This window comes from Gymnoscopelus braueri, assembly GCF_963280865.1.
Source record: "Gymnoscopelus braueri genome assembly, chromosome: 4".
NCBI classification, from domain to species: Eukaryota; Metazoa; Chordata; class Actinopteri; order Myctophiformes; family Myctophidae; genus Gymnoscopelus; species Gymnoscopelus braueri.
In genome coordinates this window covers 14,654,793-14,674,418 of record NC_137605.1, presented here as the reverse complement: position 1 = coordinate 14,674,418, position 19,626 = coordinate 14,654,793, and the positions used below count along the sequence as shown (strand labels likewise).

The window sequence follows — 19,626 nt, the reverse complement described above, 5'->3', positions numbered from 1 at the left end:
GCGCGGCACTGAGTGCCGCACTATGAGCTTGTAGATCTGCTATTTTTGAATAGCCTAAAGAAATCTAAAAATGACACAGATGCGTTCCCGGTCTTAATGGCTTAAGATCAGGCGCTCCTCACGTGAGCTCACATGGTTGATGTTGCCTATAGTTGAATGTATTCAGGCGAGTCGTTGGATCAACTTAAAACCCAAATCTCAATCAAGTTTAGTCTAAGCCCAGCCTAAACCCCCGCCCCAAGCCATTTACACCCCACACGATGAGACTCAAACCTGTGACGAGATGATATGGTACTGTAAACCACCGCTGTCCCTGCGATGGTTTAATCTTCTGACGTGGCAAATAACAAGGAGAACAAACCAAACAAATGCTACACAATCAAAAGCCTTACACGATGCAGCAAGAGAAATATTGAATATATGAGAAATCCAATCTCATTGTACGTGTGTACGTCCAGTAAGTTACTTAAAGGGATACTTCACTTTCGGGCCGGGGACACATTTAAAAAAAATATTAAAAATAAATGAAAAAAGTTATGGAAAATTCATGGCCCCCTCACGACACGCAGTGTCCTACTAATGTGTGAGGGGGCCATGAATTTTCCATAACTTTTTTCATTTATTTTTAATATTTTTTTTAAATGTGTCCCCGGCCCGAAAGTGAAGTATCCCTTTAAATTATAATTTTTGATGATGTTTTCAAAGTTGGAGATCTGTGATACAGATCATAACGGATCATAACGCACACAGAGCAACCAACAGAGAGACGGCTGCTGTTCTCTAGACAGATTGAAGTGGACACCCACCCACACGACTGACTGATACTCACACATCATGTGCGCACCTGCATGTACGTGCACACATGCACACACCATAGGCCGATGCATAGATGGTTATGTGTATGTGTACTGTACACACACACACACACACAATTCAGAGTGACAGCCCAGCCCCTGTACAGTATATGTATGTGTGTGTGTGTGTGTGTGTGTATGTGTGAGATAGAGCGAGTGATGCCACGCAGGCTGTAGATTTACGTTTGTACAGTTTTCTAAAGTTAAAAGAGTTGAAAGTGGGAAAGATAACTCTTTTGGTTAACAAACAGAATAAAATGAACCTGAAGAGAGAAATTAACATGTTCATTTAGTATTTTGACACCTTGTATAAACTTTCTTTTTTTTTTTTTTCAATATTACATATACAGCTGTACATTGCGTTTTATTTAAAGGTCATTCTTATGAGATTTCCTACATGCACATGAGACCAATAAAAGTATTCTGGATAATGCGGCGTCTGTCTTCTCTGTCAGTACCAGACACGTGGTAGGGAGGAATAGAATAGAATGTTGATTACTTTGTGATGCTGGATAGCTTAACCTGTTGTAATTGTTGTTGTTTTTCGTAAATTAATGCCCTGCTTGATCATACTACTACACAGCTTCACACAAAAGTATCAAAAATGGCACATCTACAAGCTTGAAACGTGGCACGAAGTGACTAGTTTTGAGCTTGTAGATCTGCTATTTTTGCAGATATATTTTTTTTAAATCCTGAAAAGTAACAGTTTTGGACATATGAGGTTTCCACCTGACAGACGTTAAATATCATTAATCAGTTAATGTATATGTTGTATTAATAAGTAACTAGTAACAAAAGCCTTCAATTGTAGTGGAGTAAAAAGCACAATAGAAGTATAAACAAATTGAAATGGAAAAAAATATTAGAAAAATAATCAAGTACTACCTCAAAATAGTGCTTGAGTCCTTGAGTAAATGTACTTAATTACATTCCACCACTGTTAAAAAACATCTTGCAACAGAGCCTGGCTTGTGAGGCTATCTTTCTATCTTCATGTCGCTGGCTTCCACTGAAAAATAATGGCAGCCTGTATTTGTAGCTGCCAGTGTGAACTCAGCATTAGCCGTCAGATGAGATGTGTTCGCCAGAACCATCTTTCACAGAACTAGTCAGGTGCTTGATGTCACAATGTGATTGATTGATTGCCTTTGATGAGCGTTCGCATGGAACGTATATATTAAAATAGCACAAAGTACTGTTGTTGACCCAGAGACAACAAGGAACTGCTCAGTGCACACATCCTGGTGTTGTTTGATTTTGATCTCATCTTGACTGCTTTACGGTAATAATATGTTTATTAAAGGGATACTTCACTTTCAAATAAAATAAACATTAAAAAAAATTATTTAAAAAAAATGAAAGAAGTTATGGCAAAATAAAGGCCCCCTCACACATTAGTAGGACACTCTAATGCGTGAGGGGGCCTTTATTTTGCCATAACTTCTTTCATTTTTTTTTAATATATTTTTTTAATGTTTATTTTATTTGAAAGTGAAGTATCCCTTTAAGTTGTTCAGGTGAACTGTGCCGTTGATTCGTCATGAAGGTTCTTATTTGACTTGGCCTCCTCCATGCCTACTCTGCCGCAATGATAAACACACGCACGCACGCACACAAGCACACACACAGACACTAATCAAGCCAAAATTTGGGGACATTGCATGACTTACCCATTAGGACCTGAGGCCTTCAAAATCAGTAGCTCTTTCAAGATTTTTTAAAAAATGTTCAAAATTGTACAAGCAGATGTACAAGCTCGCAGCTGTGAGCTTGTTATGTATTTGCACACTGTAAAATCCTCTATTATTTTAAGATTTAGAACAATATCTGTTTATTACATTTTTTTATAAATGGAAAGATGTACCTTAATTTATTTTAATTTAAAATAAACTAAGGTACATTTTTCCACTCAGGACATTCTTAACACTGAGGATATAAGGTTATGTATTTGTATCATTGTATGTACAGTATATGCTATGTATTTGTACGTAATCCTGGCTGCTCTTAGCTACGTTGTGAAGTGTCCTTGAGCAAGACATGGAACCCCTAACTGCTCCTGATCAGCAGGTTGGTGCCTTGCATGGTTTCCTCTCCTGTGAGTCCTGTCGGTGTGTGAATGTGTCCCTCGTAGGGTCTTCGTGTTTTAGTCACACCCAGGGCCTTCGGGTCACTTTGACCCGGCTCATGTTAAACCATTCTAAAGTCGTTAGAAAACCAAAGAATCCTAATGAATATAGTTTGTTATTCATCAATAACTACAGTACTAACAATTCAATCAATATTGTTATTTAGTTTAGTGTCAGGCAGGCAATAGAAGGGCTTTGTGGCAAACGCCCATGTACCATTCATTAGCTACTCGTGTGTGTTTATTTGTTAATTTCAAATTCTCAATTCAATCAATATGATCAAGTTCTCAATCAAAAAAAAGAAAAACTTAGAGAGAAACAGATGACATTAATTCTTGTTTCAAATCTCTTTATTTTGAAGCACAGGGTAAAGACATACAGTTACACTTCTGAAGTGCTTCCGAATTTTCCTTTTTTTGAACAACACAAAATCAACAATGAAATTAATACAAGCAATGTCAAAATGCACATGTCGGGTTCATTCCCATAGACATTAATTCTTCCCCAAACATGAGTGACATGTGAGAACAGTGTGCTTTGGGCAAATATATTTTGCACATTTTGCACATGTTTTTGTTGTCTTGCTGTCAGTCGGCATGGAGACATAGCATCTCTTCCTCTCCTTTCTCCCCCCAGCAGCAACCTATAAAGATGAGGATGATAATTACTCTTTTTGCCGAATCCCATCGTTTGACATGTGTTGCACGCACGTACACACGCACGCACGCAGACAGAGACACACACACTTACCATAGTCACTGGTGTCGGAGAAGCCCTCTCTGGGATCGCACTCAATGTGGCTCCAGCGGCTGGCCTTTTCCTCTTCCTCCCAGAAGCAACCTAGAACGATGAGGATGACTTAGTCTTTTTGCTGACCCCAATCCCTTGACATATGTGCACACACACACACACACACACACACACACACACACACACACACACACACACACACACACACACACACACACACACACACACACACACACACACACACACACACACACACACACACACACACACACACACACACACACACACACACACACTCTCTCTCTCTCTCTCTCTCACCTCATGCACTGGTGTACAGGGGGAAGCCCTCTCCCGGATCGCCGTCATTGTTGCTGCAGCAGCAGGGGTCCTTGGAATGTGCTGCCTCTGTAGTATCCATGGTTCCACAAGTGCTTTCCCCAGCTCTTCATGGAAGATGCGCCTCTTGTAGAGCTTTGCCTTATTCCACTCAGGAAAGAGTTCCCTCCAGATCACAAAGGCATTATAGACTGACACATCAATGATGTTAAGAATACAACTAAAGGCCAGCGTCTAGTCATCCTCTTGGTGCTGTAGCACCCTGTCACTTTGTCAAGGTTGTCCACTCCTCCTTTTGTACTGTTGTAGTCGAGGATCATGGCGGGTTTTTGGTCGTCTCTCAGGCTGATTTCGGCATCTTTGTGTAGTGTACTCATGAGGACGATATTTTTCCCCTTCTTGGGGATGTATGACACTAGGGCTGTGTCTTCTGTGAAGACACATTTTTATGACTGTACAGCCCGTTTCTTCGTCTCCAACAGTTCAGCAGGGAGTTCTGTTCTGTTTTTTCTAACAGTTCCCAGCATTGTGAGCTTTTTCTTCAGAAGCTCCTGTCCCAGGTTGTAACTTGTGAAAAAATTGTCACATGTGATGTTGTGACCCCTGAGACCCTGGACCATGTCAAGCACAACCCTCTTGCCCTGATTTTTTTCAGGGGCTTCTCCAACTGGCCTTCCAGTGTAGACCTGCATGTTGAGTGCATAACTTGATTTTGCATCCGTTGCTGCCCATATCTTTATGCCATACTTCGCTGGCTTGGAAGGCATATATTGTTTGAAAGGGCAGCGGCCTCTGAATGCCACCAGCCTTTCATCCACTGTTATGTCAGGACCTGGGTTGTAGAGTAGTGGAAGAAGCTCTACCCACTTGTCCCACAGGGTCCTTATTGGTGCCAGCTTGTCCCCTCTACTTCTCGTTTCACGATTATCAAATCGGATTATTCTGGAAGTCTTTCAGAGACATGGTTGCCCGAAAAATAGACCTGCCTGTGTCTGCACCCCACAGGCTTTCTGTGGACTCATTCTTGGACCTGTAGACGCCAGCCAGTATGAGAAGCCCAAAATACGCTTCCAATTGGATTTCCCCAATGTCCTTCCAGCTCTCACCAAAAACTAGCCTCCCTTCCAAATTGCTCATTTCTAGGACGATTCTCTTCAGTGATCTGGGGATGAGCAGCTCAAAAGCTGATTTGATGTCAGTGATTTTAGTCACTGCCATCCTGGTGGGCCCTGGCTTCATCTTGATGACATTTACAGCATTCAGTCTTCCTTGATGTTGTTTAGGGGTTGATGACCATTGTATTTCACCATTTTTTTAGATGAAAGTTTCTCTTGGAGTAACAGGAACATAATCTGAATCCTCATGATCTTCATCACTGACGTTATCTTCCACTTCTGACTCATCCTCTGTCACTGTCACATCCATCTTGTACTTCACCCTCTTGCTGGTCAATAATGCTTCTAAGATACCCAAAGGCTGTGTTCTCCTCACTCATCTTGTCACTTTGACAGTCAGCTGCATCTTGTGTAGGTTTAGTACATGTCTCCCCTCTACTTCTGTGAGGGGGTTCGGTTTTCTCTGGGTTTTTGCGAGAAAACCCCACCCACACACAGGTAAAAGAGAGTTGGATACATAGAGCACCGAAGTCCTGACGTCACTCGTTCATCCCCAGGTTTGCGGAAGTAATTTCTCTATGGAGAATAACATTGGGTCATCTTAGAATCGTCTCATATAAGAATTGTGGTCCAAAAATAAACACCGCGTGTCGGCGTTATTGTCAGGGAGGAGGTTCTGTATCGTTTATGATAGTCAGTCACTTATATTTGATACAGTCTGTTTCTGGCGAAAATGTAACTAATTCGGCGGAAGTAACATTAGCGTTTTCTCACCGTCAGTTGATGCTTCATATCCATAAGAGTCAACCCGCCGGGGTCATTTGTTTATTTTTGGAACAAAGTTCTTATTTGACGCGATATTAAATACGTCTGTGGGATTCAGAACGGGGGTGGAAAACTGCGAACCAGGTAGACAAACAAAGGATGTGTAAATGACGTCAGACTTCGGCGGTCTATTGTGGATACACTGTGTATGTGTATGTGTGTGTGCATGCGCATGTGTGCACATGCACTCGCATGTGTGTGCGTGACGCACACACACACTTTACCTCATTTGACCCCTTTCAGCGAGTGTGTGTGTGTGTGTGTGTGTGTGTGTGCGCGTGTGTGTGCACGTGTGCTCACATGCGTGTGCGTGAGACACATGCGCACACACACACTTTACCTCATGTGACCCCTTTCAGAGTGTGTGTGTGTGTGTGTGTGTGAGACACACACATTTACCCTGTTTGACCCATTTTTGCCTTCATTTTCAATGGCCGGGTCAAAAGGACCCGAAGACCCTGGGTGTTTTAGGTTGATGGAGGGGGGGGGGGTGTGCACATGCTTGAATTTTCATTTTCATATCACATGTTTAGTACAGTAAATAAGGCAAATAGAAGAAGTTTCATAGAGAACAAATATTTTTTACATACTTTTAATTCATGTTGAAAATGTAAAACCGGGTCAAAAGAACCCGAGGACCCTACGAGGGTGTGTGTGTGAATACGTGAAAGTGAAATACATTTTATTGCTTTGAATGGTCAGAAAGACTAGAAAAGCTCTGTATAAATGTCATTTACCATTTCTTTATGTATTTGTTGTACATTATGTATGTGTGTATTTGTATGTATTTGTTGTTTTGCAATCTGGGAACCCATTCGGTTAAAAGGTTTCCCCCCTTTTGTTTTTGCAAAGGAAACAGGAACTTGGTTTGGCTCCTCCCCTTTCTTAGTCCACTTCCTCCCGGGTTTATTCCTACTAACAACAACAATACATGTTTAGGGCTGTGGTGCTGACAGATTCTGCTGCAGTTCTTTAGTGGTATGTATTTGTGAATTTGTATGCATTTATTTGGTATTTGTATGGATGTATTTGCTCTCAGAGAGAGAGAGAGAGCTCTCAATTCAATTCAAATAGCTTTATTGGCATTACATATAACATAAAACATCACAACATTGTGTATACAGTCTAATAATCTAAAGAGATAAGATAACAAGTGAATAACCAACATCCTAACAATGATGATAATGAAAACAAGTGAATAACCAACATCCTAACATCCTAACAATGATGATAATGAAAACAAGTGAATAACCAACATCCTAACATCCTAACAATGATGATAATGAAAACAAGTGAATAACAAACATCCTAACAATGATGATAGTGAAAACAAGTGAATAACAAACATCCTAACAATGATGATAATGAAAACAAGTGAATAACAAACATCCTAACAATAATGATAATGAAAACAAGTGAATAACAAACATCCTAACAATAATGATAATGAAAACAAGTGAATAACCAACATCCTAACAATAATGATAATGAAAACAAGTGAATAACCAACATCCTAACAATGATGATAATGAAAACAAGTGAATAACAAACATCCTAACAATGATGATAGTGAAAACAAGTGATTAACAAACATCCTAACAATGATGATAATGAAAACAAGTGATTAACAAACATCCTAACAATAATGATAATGAAAACAAGTGAATAACAAACATCCTAACAATAATGATAATGAAAACAAGTGAATAACCAACATCCTAACAATGATGATAATGAAAACAAGTGATTAACAAACATCGAGATGATGATAACAGTCAGCAGTTAGTTTAGTTTAGACCCTAGGGGGTCCTCAGAGTTACTACAGGGGGTCCGCCAAATCTTTGTGTGATATAATATTTGTTTTTACCTTAACCACTTGAACCCTAGTATCCCTTTTCTGAGGAGAACTTTAGCCAAAAATAGCCGATCTACAAGCTCACAACGCCTCGCAGCGCGAAAAGGGCAGACCAAGTGAACAAAAAAAGTTGAATCTGAAACACGATTTTATACACTATAGAGTAGGATGTCCCTGCTTCATCTCTGTCTCAGCTAGGGGGGTCCTTGGTCTGAAAACGTTGAAGACCCCTGGTTTAGTGAGTTTGTTCAGCCAGATGTGCTTGGCTCTTCTGTCCACTGGCTGGCTCTCAGTTGATGACAACTCCACACATTAGTGATGACTTATTAATGGTGGATTGATGGTATTCTTTAGGGAAGAATGATGCTCCAATTTCTTTATTTCTCATTCTCTCTATCTCTCTCTGTCTCCTTCAGGTGATCAAATAGTGAATCATCTGTTTACCTCACTAACAAACACCCCAATATCCAATATATACTTTTCACCCACCGTACAGTAAATACAGTGTGTATTTACTGTAGCATGTATCCTCCCCCCTTTCTCTACTGCACATACAGTATATAAGCGTCTCTCCATCTCTCCATCTCATTGGATTCTCATCAGTCTCCTCCAGGTATCGTATGAATGCTACTGCTGCTCATTCCAGTGTCAATTTTGTCGACTACGACTAAGACCAAAAGACTTAAGGTTTTGATATTTAGTCGACTAAGACTAAACAATTTTCAGAAGACTAAAATAGGACTAAAACTAAATGGTGTGTTATTCAAAGGACTAAGACTAAGACTAAATCAAAAATTTCTGTCAAAATGAACACTGGCTCATTCCCATCCTCTGTGCATTCATATTATAGAGTTATAGTTCAGATGAACTCAAAGCACGAGGACAAGAAAACATTACATTAATTGTACTTATTTTATTATTGAACCACTCAAGCCATATGTTATGCTTTAACGTGTTTTATAGTAAAAATCTAAATATCTGCCTTTTTATTACACCATGTTGAAAGTTGTTAAACATTTTGTATCGTCTACTACTTTTTACAAATTATAACTTTTAATGGGACCTTGATTCATTACATGTAGACTATTACTGTAGAGTTAAGAATGGATGCTGTCTCTGTCTCTGTCCCTGTCACTGAAATACAGACAGGGAGCATTTCTGTATTGTTGTTGTAATAAGTGGTGTAAAGTAACTAAGTACATTTACTCAAGTACTGTACTTAAGTAAAATTTTGAGGTAGTTTTACTCTACTGGAGTATTTCAATTTTTTTTTTACTTTTACTTCTACTCCTCTACATCTCAGAGGCAAACATTGTACTTTTACTCCACTACAATTATTTGAAAACTAGGGGTTACGTAGGTAACCCCAGTTTTCTTAGTTTCGTAGTAAGAAATTTACTTAAGGGATATCATCGCCCTCTGGTGATGGTACAGAGCACAACACATATGCTCCCGGAAACAATCTTCGATTGGACAGGGTTGTGTGACGCAAACCGGAAACCGGTCGGTTATAAAAACCCCTGCGTCACCAGGCTCGTCCTCTGATACCCTTCACTCTGCACACTAGTCGAAGCGCACAGAAGGGGTCTCAGGTAAGTTTCTTACTACGAAACTAAGAAAACTGGGGTTACCTACGTAACCCCTAGTTGTTCTTTTCGTTTCTTCCGTAAGAAACTTACTTATGGGACACATAGACCCCCCTGGGGAGTCCCAGGAGCAACCCTTATCCAACCCGCACGCCCCAAGGTCAAAAGGTCAAGCCTCCCGGCAAGACCTTGACCCCAGACGCATGACCCAAAGGTCAAAGGGAAGGGAAACGAAACAGGAGCCCTCAGATGATTCTGACCTCTCCCTGAAAGAGAGCCAGGCCCCTGTTTCCACCTTCCATCCCCGGACCCTGGCCCAGCCGGCCCCAGGGACACAGAAAGAGACCACCGGTCAGGGGAAGGAAAACCGGCCACGGCCAGTGGCGGTCTCTCCTGACCACAGCCCCACCTAACCCAGACCACTCATGACACCCCAGGTGCCATCATGGTCGAGCCAGGGCCACAGAGGCCAAAAACCTCTGTCAGGGTTTCACACCGAACGGCCAGCGGTAACAACCGTGTCCCAAAAGGACATATATCACCGGTCTGACCACCACTGGCCTTTCACCGACCCCTCACGGGCCAGACCCACAGGTCTAACTTCCCAGGGAACTCGTGAAAGACCTCATCCCCGCCTTGCCTCAGAAGATCTCTGAAAAGCGGGAGAGGCCAAGGTTCAGCGTAGAGGAGAGGAGCGACCTCCGACCTCCACACTCCCCATGCTGGAGCCACCAGCAGAACCGTCCCGCCCTGGACCCTGATCCGCTCCAAAATGGACGGGATCTGTTCCAAAGGGGGGAAAGCATATAGCAGCACGTCCGGCCAGACGTGTGCCAACGCGTCCACTTCCAGGGAGGAATCCCTGTGATTCATTGAGAAGAATCGTGGACACTTAGCGTTCCCCCCAGACGCAAACAGGTCAATCTGAGCCCGGCCGAACCGCAGCCAGATCATCTCCGCCACCCGTGGTTTGAGAGACCACTCCTCGTACCGAAGTTCGCCCCTTGACAGCAGGTCCACTCCGCTGTTCAGGAGGCCCGGTACATGGGAGGCGCGTAACGAGGTTAGGCGCGACGTGCACCACATCGTCAGGTCGCTTGCTAAATTGTCCAAAACACAAGAGCCTAGGCCCCCTTGTTTATTGACATAGCACATCGTTGTGGTGTTATCCGTTCTAACCAGAACATGACATCCCACAATGCGGTCCTCGAACCGTTGGAGGGCGAGGAAGACCGCCAACAACTCCAAATAGTTGATGTGGTATACCTTCTGAGCAGAAGTCCACACCCCCCTGGCTGAGTAGCCGTCGTGGACAGCCCCCCAACCTGAGAGGCTAGCCTCCGTGGTAATCACTTTCCGTGACACCACCTCGCCCATCCCGACTCCACCGGACAGGAAGGACGCCTGTGACCACGGTTGCAACGTCGTCACGCACCAGGGAGATATCACCACCTTTCGAAACTTCATGGTGTGTGTATCTTAAGACTCCGCATCCACCTCTGAAAAGGTCTCATGTGGAATTTCCCCAGCCGGATCAGGTGACAGGCGCGCCACCATCGTGGAGGAGTCCAAGGAAATCCCCACGAAGGGGTTTGCTGGGATCGGATCAGAACACTCTTCTGAGTATTGATCGTAAACCCCAGGGACGTCAGGTGCGCAATGGCCACCATCGTATGCCGTGTCACCTCCTCCCTCGACCCCGCCGCCAGCAGCCAGTCATCGATGTACGTCGCCAGACGGAGACCCTGCTGGCGTAGCGGAGCGATAGCCGCGTCCGTGCATTTCACGAAGACCCGAGGGCTCAGTGACATGCCAAACGGGAGCACCGTATATTCGTATATTTTGCCTTCAAAGCCAAAACGTAGGAACTTCAGGTGCGCAGGGTGGATTGGGACGTGAAAATAGGCATCTTCCCTCTTTCAGAAGAGGGAACTGCAATGTCGCAGATGGAAATGTTTCTCTCACCGAAGGCCCCAGTTTCACATTGTGAAAACAACACTCTATAGACATTTGATTCATATCAGAAAGAGGTACTACCTGCGATTGATTCATCATAGTCATGGCACGTACAGGAGTTGTCCCTGCAGTGTTCGGAATGCCGTCCAGGGTGCAAACCCAACACTGAGGGCTCATAGCAATACTTCGAGAACAGGGCACCCCACCGGGGTGCGATCCGCCTCTAACATTAGTATGAGAATAAATGAGCATTTGTGGTTTCGGCAAAAGGTTTATTCCTTTACACACACAAGGCACATTACACACATTCGACTTAAAGGACAGCATGGCAATGAAATTGTCTTTAGCGTCTCTTATAGTCTCTGTGTTCCCGCGGAGCCGCCCGTGGCCCTGTCCGTCGGGGCAAGAAGAGAGCCAGTTCTGGTCCCCAAGTGGGGAGCTGACCCCGCATAAACCCGGCCAAGTGGCCGTGACGGGATCAGCCGTAGAATGTCATTTACCCCTCCCTTTGCGACCAGCCCGAGGTCCTTTTGGGGGGGTTTGATCGGAGAGGGGGGTTTCGGCGTCCTTGCGCTTTCTCACGTCCCCCACGTCGAGGGAGCCATAGGGACGTTCCCAGGAGCTGGTTCTGGCGGAGGACGACCTGGACGCTCCTCGTCTGCGTCCAGCGACGGCGGTGGCGAGGAGACCAGCGGTCGCCCCTCGCCTTTGCTGCTCCTCCGCCTGTGTCCTCCCGATCAGGTCCGTGCTGCTGTCGAAGAGGTTGTGGGCCTGGAGGGGAAGGGCGAGAAGTCCTGTAGAAACGTCTGCCCCGGCAGTTGCGGCCAGGTCCAACCACTGGGCCCTCTCCAAGTCTGCAGTTAGGGCCATGGCGCGACCCGTCCACATCAGGCTCTGGCAGGTGCAGAGGATGGCTATCTGCATTAGCCTGTCCAGCTCCGATGCATCCTCCACCCACACCTTGTGGATCGCCGCCGCAGACATCCTGTCTGGCAGGGGTTTGGCCACCAGCTCCTTTAGTCTGACGGCGGCCGACCCCTGCAGCAGCGATACCGTGTTGAGCGCCTCCGCAGCCAAGCCCGAGGCCTTGTAGAGAGCGTTGAGGGCAGCGGTGCGCTGTCGCCTCTCCTGCTCGGCGAAGACAGGCCGATGTCCCGGTCCGACCGTCACCGAGCCTCTCTTCGCCCTCTCGATCCTGGTCGCCAGACTGGGGTCCATGGGGGGAAGGCCCGGAGAGGAGCTTGGTCGCGAAACCAAGTCTCTCCGGTTCCCCCCTACCTCGCCGCCAGGAGTGGTGCAGGGCTGCGCGGACTCCGTCCGCCTCGGGCAGGAGCTTGGAGGCGACCTGTCGTGGGATGAGGGGTGCCAGGCCCTGAATCCTGCGACGGGGGCCCCGGCTGACGCCCTCGTCGCCTCCATTGGCTGCTCCAGGCCACACCTGGTGATAGCCCGCCGCAGCACCGCCGATACAGGCTCGAGAGGCTCCCTCACCGGGCTTGGAGCCATCACCCATGGTGCTGCTGGTTCGGGAGCCTCCTCCCAGGCGGTTGCTGCTGGCGCAGGGGCCTCCGTCCGCACTGCTGTAGGCACAGGAGGCTCCGGACTGGACCTCGGGGCCTCCCGTGCCCGACGGGGGAAGGGTTCGGCCTCCACCACGTCCTGGAAGGCGTGCTCACCCCCGAAATCCTCCCCATCAGAGCACCCCTCTGGCGTCGGGGTGTCGCCCCAGGCGAGGACGGAGAAGGAGGGGGAGGAGGGAGGGACGCAGTCCCCGCTCGGTGGCTCACCGGCCTCAGCTGGGGCTGCGTCGTCCGGTACAGGCGACGGAGGAGCCTCTCTCCGGACTTTCCTCCTGGCGCCACTGGATCGTGGCGCCTCCTGTAGCAGGCCTGGCCCGAGGCCCGTGCCTTCCACTGACGCCGTGTGGCCCATGGCGAGGCCAGCGTCGGTGGTAGCACTGCCGCTGCTGCTGGAGGCCGCCAGGCCCTTGGCCCTCTTGAGGCGACACTCCAACTGGTGGACCGTGAAGTCGTCACAGGGCTTGCACGCGTCCTCGTCGCCTGCGTGGTGCAGAGCGAGCCACACGTGGTTGGGCCCCAGGCACAGGATACACAGCCGATGGTGGTCGTCTGCTGCCACAGGTAGGCCGCAGCCCGTCAGACCGCAGACTCGTGGCGCCTCCATCTTCTTTTTTATTTCTCTCCTCCAGTCACCACGAGGCAAGCAAGCGCAGCTAGGCTAACCTAGCTTCTAGCTTGTTTAGCTGTAACACGGCCTGTAGTCCGGCTAGCAGCGTTAGCTTACTTAAAAGCTCGTGGAAAGGACTGAGAGGACAGGAAAAGTAACGCGGGAGCGTCTTAAAACTAATAACGATAAACTGGTAGATAACGAAAACGCCCGTAGAGCGACACTGGGTGCCCTCGCTTTGGGTTTTGTTGGGATTCGTCGAAGTTTATCGTCGTTGCTATTCGTGTTGTTCTTCAGGACTCGTGCGCTTTAGCTGTTAGCAGAGTGAAGGAAGAGGACGAGCCTGGTGACGCAGGGGGTTTTATAACCGACCGGTTTCCGGTTTGCGTCACACAACCCTGTCCAATCGAAGATTGTTTCCGGGAGCATATGTGTTGTGCTCTGTGCCATCGCCAGAGGGCGATGATATCCCATAAGTAAGTTTCTTACGGAAGAAACGAAAAGAACAACTTTAGTTACTAGTTACTTTGCAATTATCAATTATTATATTATAAAACATACATTAACCACTTTAGCCCTATTTTATACCTAGGCTATTTGAAAATAGCCGATCTACATGCGACACGTTGTGAGCTTGTAGATCTGCTATTTTCAAACCTTTTAGTACTTTTACTTTTGGTACTTTAAAGGATCTACACCATGAATTTAAAAAAAATATTTGATATTTAATATCATATGGTGTATGTCCCTCAAACCTTTTTCAAAAGGTTTGAGCCTAAATCATCACTCAGATATACTCATCCCAAGTCAATTGTCTCTGGCTTATACAGCACTTTCAGCTGCAATACCAAAACGTCCTTTTGGGCAGGGGGGGGCTACTGAGCAATTCTGTCTGGCCATCATCAATGCAATGGCAAGGCAAGTGATGTCACTTGCATTGCCATTCTGAAATGGCCTGTTCAGACACGCCCATTCTGAAAATCTCTGAAATGAGAATGAATGACTGAATGTTAAAAAAAAATATTTTTTGGGGTACAAGAGACACTGGGGAGCCCAAAAAATACCCCCCCCCCCAAAAAAAAAATGAAATTCATGGTGTGGCCCCTTTAAGTACATTTTGATACCGATACTTTTGTACTTTTACTCAAGTAAATTTTGAATTCCAGACTTTTACTTGTAACAGAGTATTTCTATATTGCAGTATTGATACTTTTACTTAAGTAAAATATCTGAGTACTTTTTCCAACACTGGTTGTAATCTAACTACCCGGCACACACTAATGAGTGTCCAAGATGAGGACACAACTGTATTCACCTGTTTCCTAGGCTGTGTGTTTTCCACTTCCTGTCGATTTGATCCAATGAAATCCAATGAAACTGGTCAGATGACCAATGATATCCAATGAAATCGACAGGAAGTGGAAAACACACAACCTAGGAAACAGGTGAATACAGTTGTGTCCTCATCTTAGACACTCATTAGTGTGTCAGGAAACAGGTGAATATCTGTTTCTTTAATTCTCTCTCTCTCTCTCTCTCTCTCTCTCTCTCTCTCTCTCTCTCTCTCTCTCTCTCTCTCTCTCTCTCTCTCTCTCTCAGCCATGGGCACAAGGTCCCTTCTACTGTGTGTTGCTGCCGCTGCTGCACTGTTCACAGGTACAATTTGACTTACAATTTACACTTTGATTGCCTTTTTGCTTCACTTGAATGACTTCACCTTACATCAGTGGTTTTCAACCAGTCGTCCGGGAACCACCAGTGGTCCTTGGAGGGGTACCAGGGGGTCCCCAGCTAAATTAGTTAACATAGCATCACAATCATTTTAACCACCTATAGCTTTGGCTATTCAAAAATAGCAGATATACAAGCTCATAGCGCGGCACCGAGTGCCGCACTATGAGCCTGTAGATCTGCTATTTTTGAAAAACCTTGAAAAAGTGTGCATATCTTTGAATATTTATATTTCTTAAAGCGAAAATTAACTGATATCTTTGCTTCTGGGGGTCCCTGGCACAAAACATTTTCAAATGGGGGTCTGCGGCCAAATGTATATCAATTTAGGGGTCCTTGGCATGAAAAAGGTTGAAAACCACTGCATTACATGATATTATGTGCTCAAACCAATCTCTCTTCTCTTCTCTTCTCTTCTCTTCTCTTCTCTTCTCTTCTCTTCTCTTCTCTTCTCTTCTCTTCTCTTCAATGTGTCAGAGTTGCACTGCTGGTAGAGAGTTCATCACAACATTTCTTCAAAACTACAACGGCAAAGTGAAAAATCAAAAACTCTGGCTGGTTCTAGCTGCCCAAGGTTCTGCAGCCAGAGTCAACGTACAGGTGTGCAGCAAATCAACTGCTCATAATCATGTATTTTTCATGTTTCATATGATGATTTTATATTTTTACACAAATGGAGCCCATTGGTGTATAATTTTGCTCCTTAGATGAAATAGCCTACCTGCAGTGTCAGTTAAATGACTGAAAGTTTTTATTCACACACAAAGGCATTGCAGAGTGAGAGTAAGGCATATAAAGGCATTTAAGATACAAACTAGAAAGGGGTGCTCTGCGGGGCGCAGATCTCTGCCAGCCATTGCTTTTAAAACTAGCTTGTTAACTTCTAGACTTAAATTAACTGTGTGTTCTTGCTTGATTCTGTGTGAGTGAACTTGTATTTCTTGTTGGAATGGGCAGCGTCTAGCAGGGCCTTTTCTTTCTTTTTGTACACAACGTGGCTTCCACAGCGTTTCAAAGATCGTCTATTTAAGGCAGAGGTCTTCAACAGGGGGTCCGCGACCCCTAGGGGGTCCGCGGAGGTACTGCAGGGGGTCCGCGAAATTGCTGTTTGATTAAACAATATTATTGTTTGAAAAAAAAAAAAAACTTTTTTTTTCAAAATGTCAAATTGTCTTTAAACATAACATGAATCCATAGCAAACAGATACATGGAGGCACAATGCACAATAACATGGTATGTTTATTCATATTTTGTAGAGATTTTTTTGTTTTGCACACCTACTGGGGCAGGTGCGTATAGGAGCAGGCAATATAAAACACAATTGTATACATAAATATACAATATATGTGGTAGCCCCCCCTACCCTACGAGGTAGGGGGTCCCTGCTCCATCTCCCCATCAGTTTGGGGGTCCCTGGCCTGAAAAGGTTGAAGACCCCTGATTTAAGGTAATAAACGCTGGCAAGGGGATAAAAAACAATGTTTAATATCTTGGCGGGTAATGTGTTAAATTCGAGCCCAGGAATTTTCTTACGCCCACGTCCACGTGAGATTTATCAAGCAATCCTATACAGCCAATCCTAGCGTACATTTGGTCTGAGCTTTGATAAATGTGACGGCTGAAACCGACCGTCATTTAAATATTCTTGAAATGCCCAGATTTTACGACATGAACCACCTGGAATACGACCAAACTACATATGTGAAGCCAATAAGAAAGAGTTTCCCGTAGGACCTAGAGCCTAGGTCTGAGCCAGATCTGCAATCTTATCTGAATGACTGTTAAAGCACTTGTTTAAATGGGTGAATGATTAAGCAACTAACCTATAACATTGCAAATAGGCTATGTTAGATTGTTTCCATCGTATACTCAAGTCAAAGTCATGATAGATTGATAAATGCCGATAATTGTGGTGATCTCACAAGTGTAGCATGGATTCCACCTGAGAAAAAAACAAATTGAGCAAAATTACGCATCTGCTAGTTCAGATGGCGTAGCAATGTTTCCTGCCTTTCTGATGATGATGATGCTGACGGTGATGCTGACATTGATACTTATTATAAATCTGCAGGTGGCTTCAGCAAACTTCACCAGCAGCTTTAATTTATCCCCAAATGAACACAAATGGGTTGAGCTGCCAATCGAAGCGCAGCTGCGTTTTTCTGGCAGGTTGCCCAACTCAGAAGTTCGGATCTCATCCAGCGAGGACATCACTGTGGTGTCTTTCAACTCAAATTTCAAATGGACGGGAGATGGCACAGTGGTCCAGCCTACTACGCCTACATCTAAGTTCCCCACAGCTCCGGAGGCAGCTGTGGTCAACGGCGACAGCCCCAACGAAATCACCTTCACCCCTTTTCAAACTGTCGAGCTAGCAAGCAGGGAAGTTTGGCGCAAAGGACAGAAAGTGAAGGTGAACTTGAAGCCTCACGAAACGTACCTCATAGAAAGCCGCAACGACCTAACAGGCGTGCGGGTTCAGTCCCAGAAGCCTGTAGCAGTGTTAGCGGGCCACATGTGCTTGGGCAGGGAGGGTTTTTCGCATGTGTATGAACAGCTCCCCCCGGTGTCAGAGTTGGGTAAAGAGTACATGGTTCCCAGTATGGGCCGTCCCCGTACCAAACAACTTGTCTACGTAGTGGCTGCTGAAGACGGCGTCACACAAGTGGAAGTGCTGGGAAAGACAAAGTAAGAAATAGCAGCAGATATTAAATATTGTCGCTGTCGGGCGGAAACCTTGCATCTCAATATTTCATCTCTTTTCCTTCATAAATGAATGTCCTATTTTATACTTAATATTTTATACTTAATCATATGACAGTGCCATGCAAAACTAGTGAAAATCTACAAGCTGACAATGATGAACAGAATGTTCAAAACCATTGCTTTTTTTTTATTTATTTATTTTTTTACAAATGTAGGCTGTAATGACTTGGCCAAAATAGGCCCACCAGGTTGAAAGTGGTTAAGTCTGTCTGAATTCCGTCAGTATTAACAAGAACAAGAGACTAATTCGACCCTCCAGAAAAATGCGATCGCGTAATTTACCACATAATCAGCAAAATGGCACATAATTATGCGGGGGTAATGTTTTTTAAAAAGGGCGCATCGCATCGCATAATATGCGCTTCGCATCGCATATATATCACATATTTCAATATTTCGCATATTGCCGCATATTTCACAACTTCCCGCAATTTCACCTCATAAAATTGCAAAAAAAAAACCCACATATTTCATCGCAAAATCAAGGATTTTAGCCCGCGTTTTTCTGGAGGGTCTAACTAATAGCTACTTCGGATCCAATGGAACACGGGTTCTTTTTCCCATTTCCTCAAAAGTACCTGTTTTTGACATGCGTGGTTTCCACCCGACAGCGACGATATGTGTCAAATGTGTAGGAATGGGGTATAGTCACAGTCAAATAATAAATACTACATCTAAAAAAAATATCGCATGTGGGCAACAGTAATCCTCTCCTCTGTTGGCAGGTTTCAGCTGCGTTTCGGTCAGAGCAGGAAGGTGTCGATCAGGAACAAACACCCAGTGGTCGTCAAGGCCACCCAAAAGGTGCTGATGATGTTCATTAGCAACAACGAACCGTGGTCGCACCCGTTCCTGACCACCCTGATCCCCTCGTCCGGCCTGTCGGACGACTGGGCCGTGGACACCATGGGCGGCCCGGTGAACAACTATGCCGTGCTGCTGTCGGAGAAAGAAGGCTCGGACAGCGTGCGCGTGTGCACGGGAGGGAAGTGCTCGGCGCCCAGGTGGGAGGACTTCCCGGCCGACGCCACGCGGGTGTGGTCCGAGAGGCGGCTGTATGTAACCGGGAGAAACGGGAGACGCAGGAGGTTGGAGGGCGACCACTGGACGGTGGAGGGCGACCACTGGACGGTGGAGGGCGACCACTGGACGGTGGAGGGCGACGCCGCCATGGTGGTGTACATCTACGGCGGAGGGTTTCGACGCGGATTCGGCACTGCGGGAGTGTGTTATGAGGGTATACGCACGCACGCACACACACACACACACACACGCACGCACGCACGCACGCACGCACGCACGCACGCACGCACGTACGTACGTACGTACGTACGTACGTGCGTGCGTGTGCGTGCGTGCGTGTGTTGGAATAACGTGTCAGGAGAAGGAGAAGTGTGTGAAAGGTGTGTGTGTGCACACTTCCACGGAGACGTGCCGGGCGGTCGGGGATCCCCACTACCAGACCTTTGATGGACGGGCCTACGACTTCCAGGTACCCTCAAACTAAGCTACGTTCATTTTGACGGAATGTAGTT

The 19,626-nt window shown here is 45.6% G+C and overlaps 1 protein-coding gene across 1 annotated transcript; it reads left to right on the top strand.

The window, feature by feature from the left end:
• Nucleotides 1–15,188: 15,188 nt before the first annotated feature.
• On the top strand, nucleotides 15,189–19,326 carry LOC308083464 (IgGFc-binding protein-like; the record flags this gene model as incomplete). Its single annotated transcript, XM_080425778.1, has 5 exons — nucleotides 15,189–15,249; nucleotides 15,794–15,924; nucleotides 17,397–18,013; nucleotides 18,817–19,269; nucleotides 19,317–19,326. The coding sequence occupies exons 1-5, from the start codon at nucleotides 15,195–15,197 to the stop codon at nucleotides 19,324–19,326; spliced, it is 1,266 nt and encodes a 421-aa protein (XP_080281904.1). The 5' UTR covers nucleotides 15,189–15,194.
• Nucleotides 19,327–19,626: the final 300 nt, after the last annotated feature.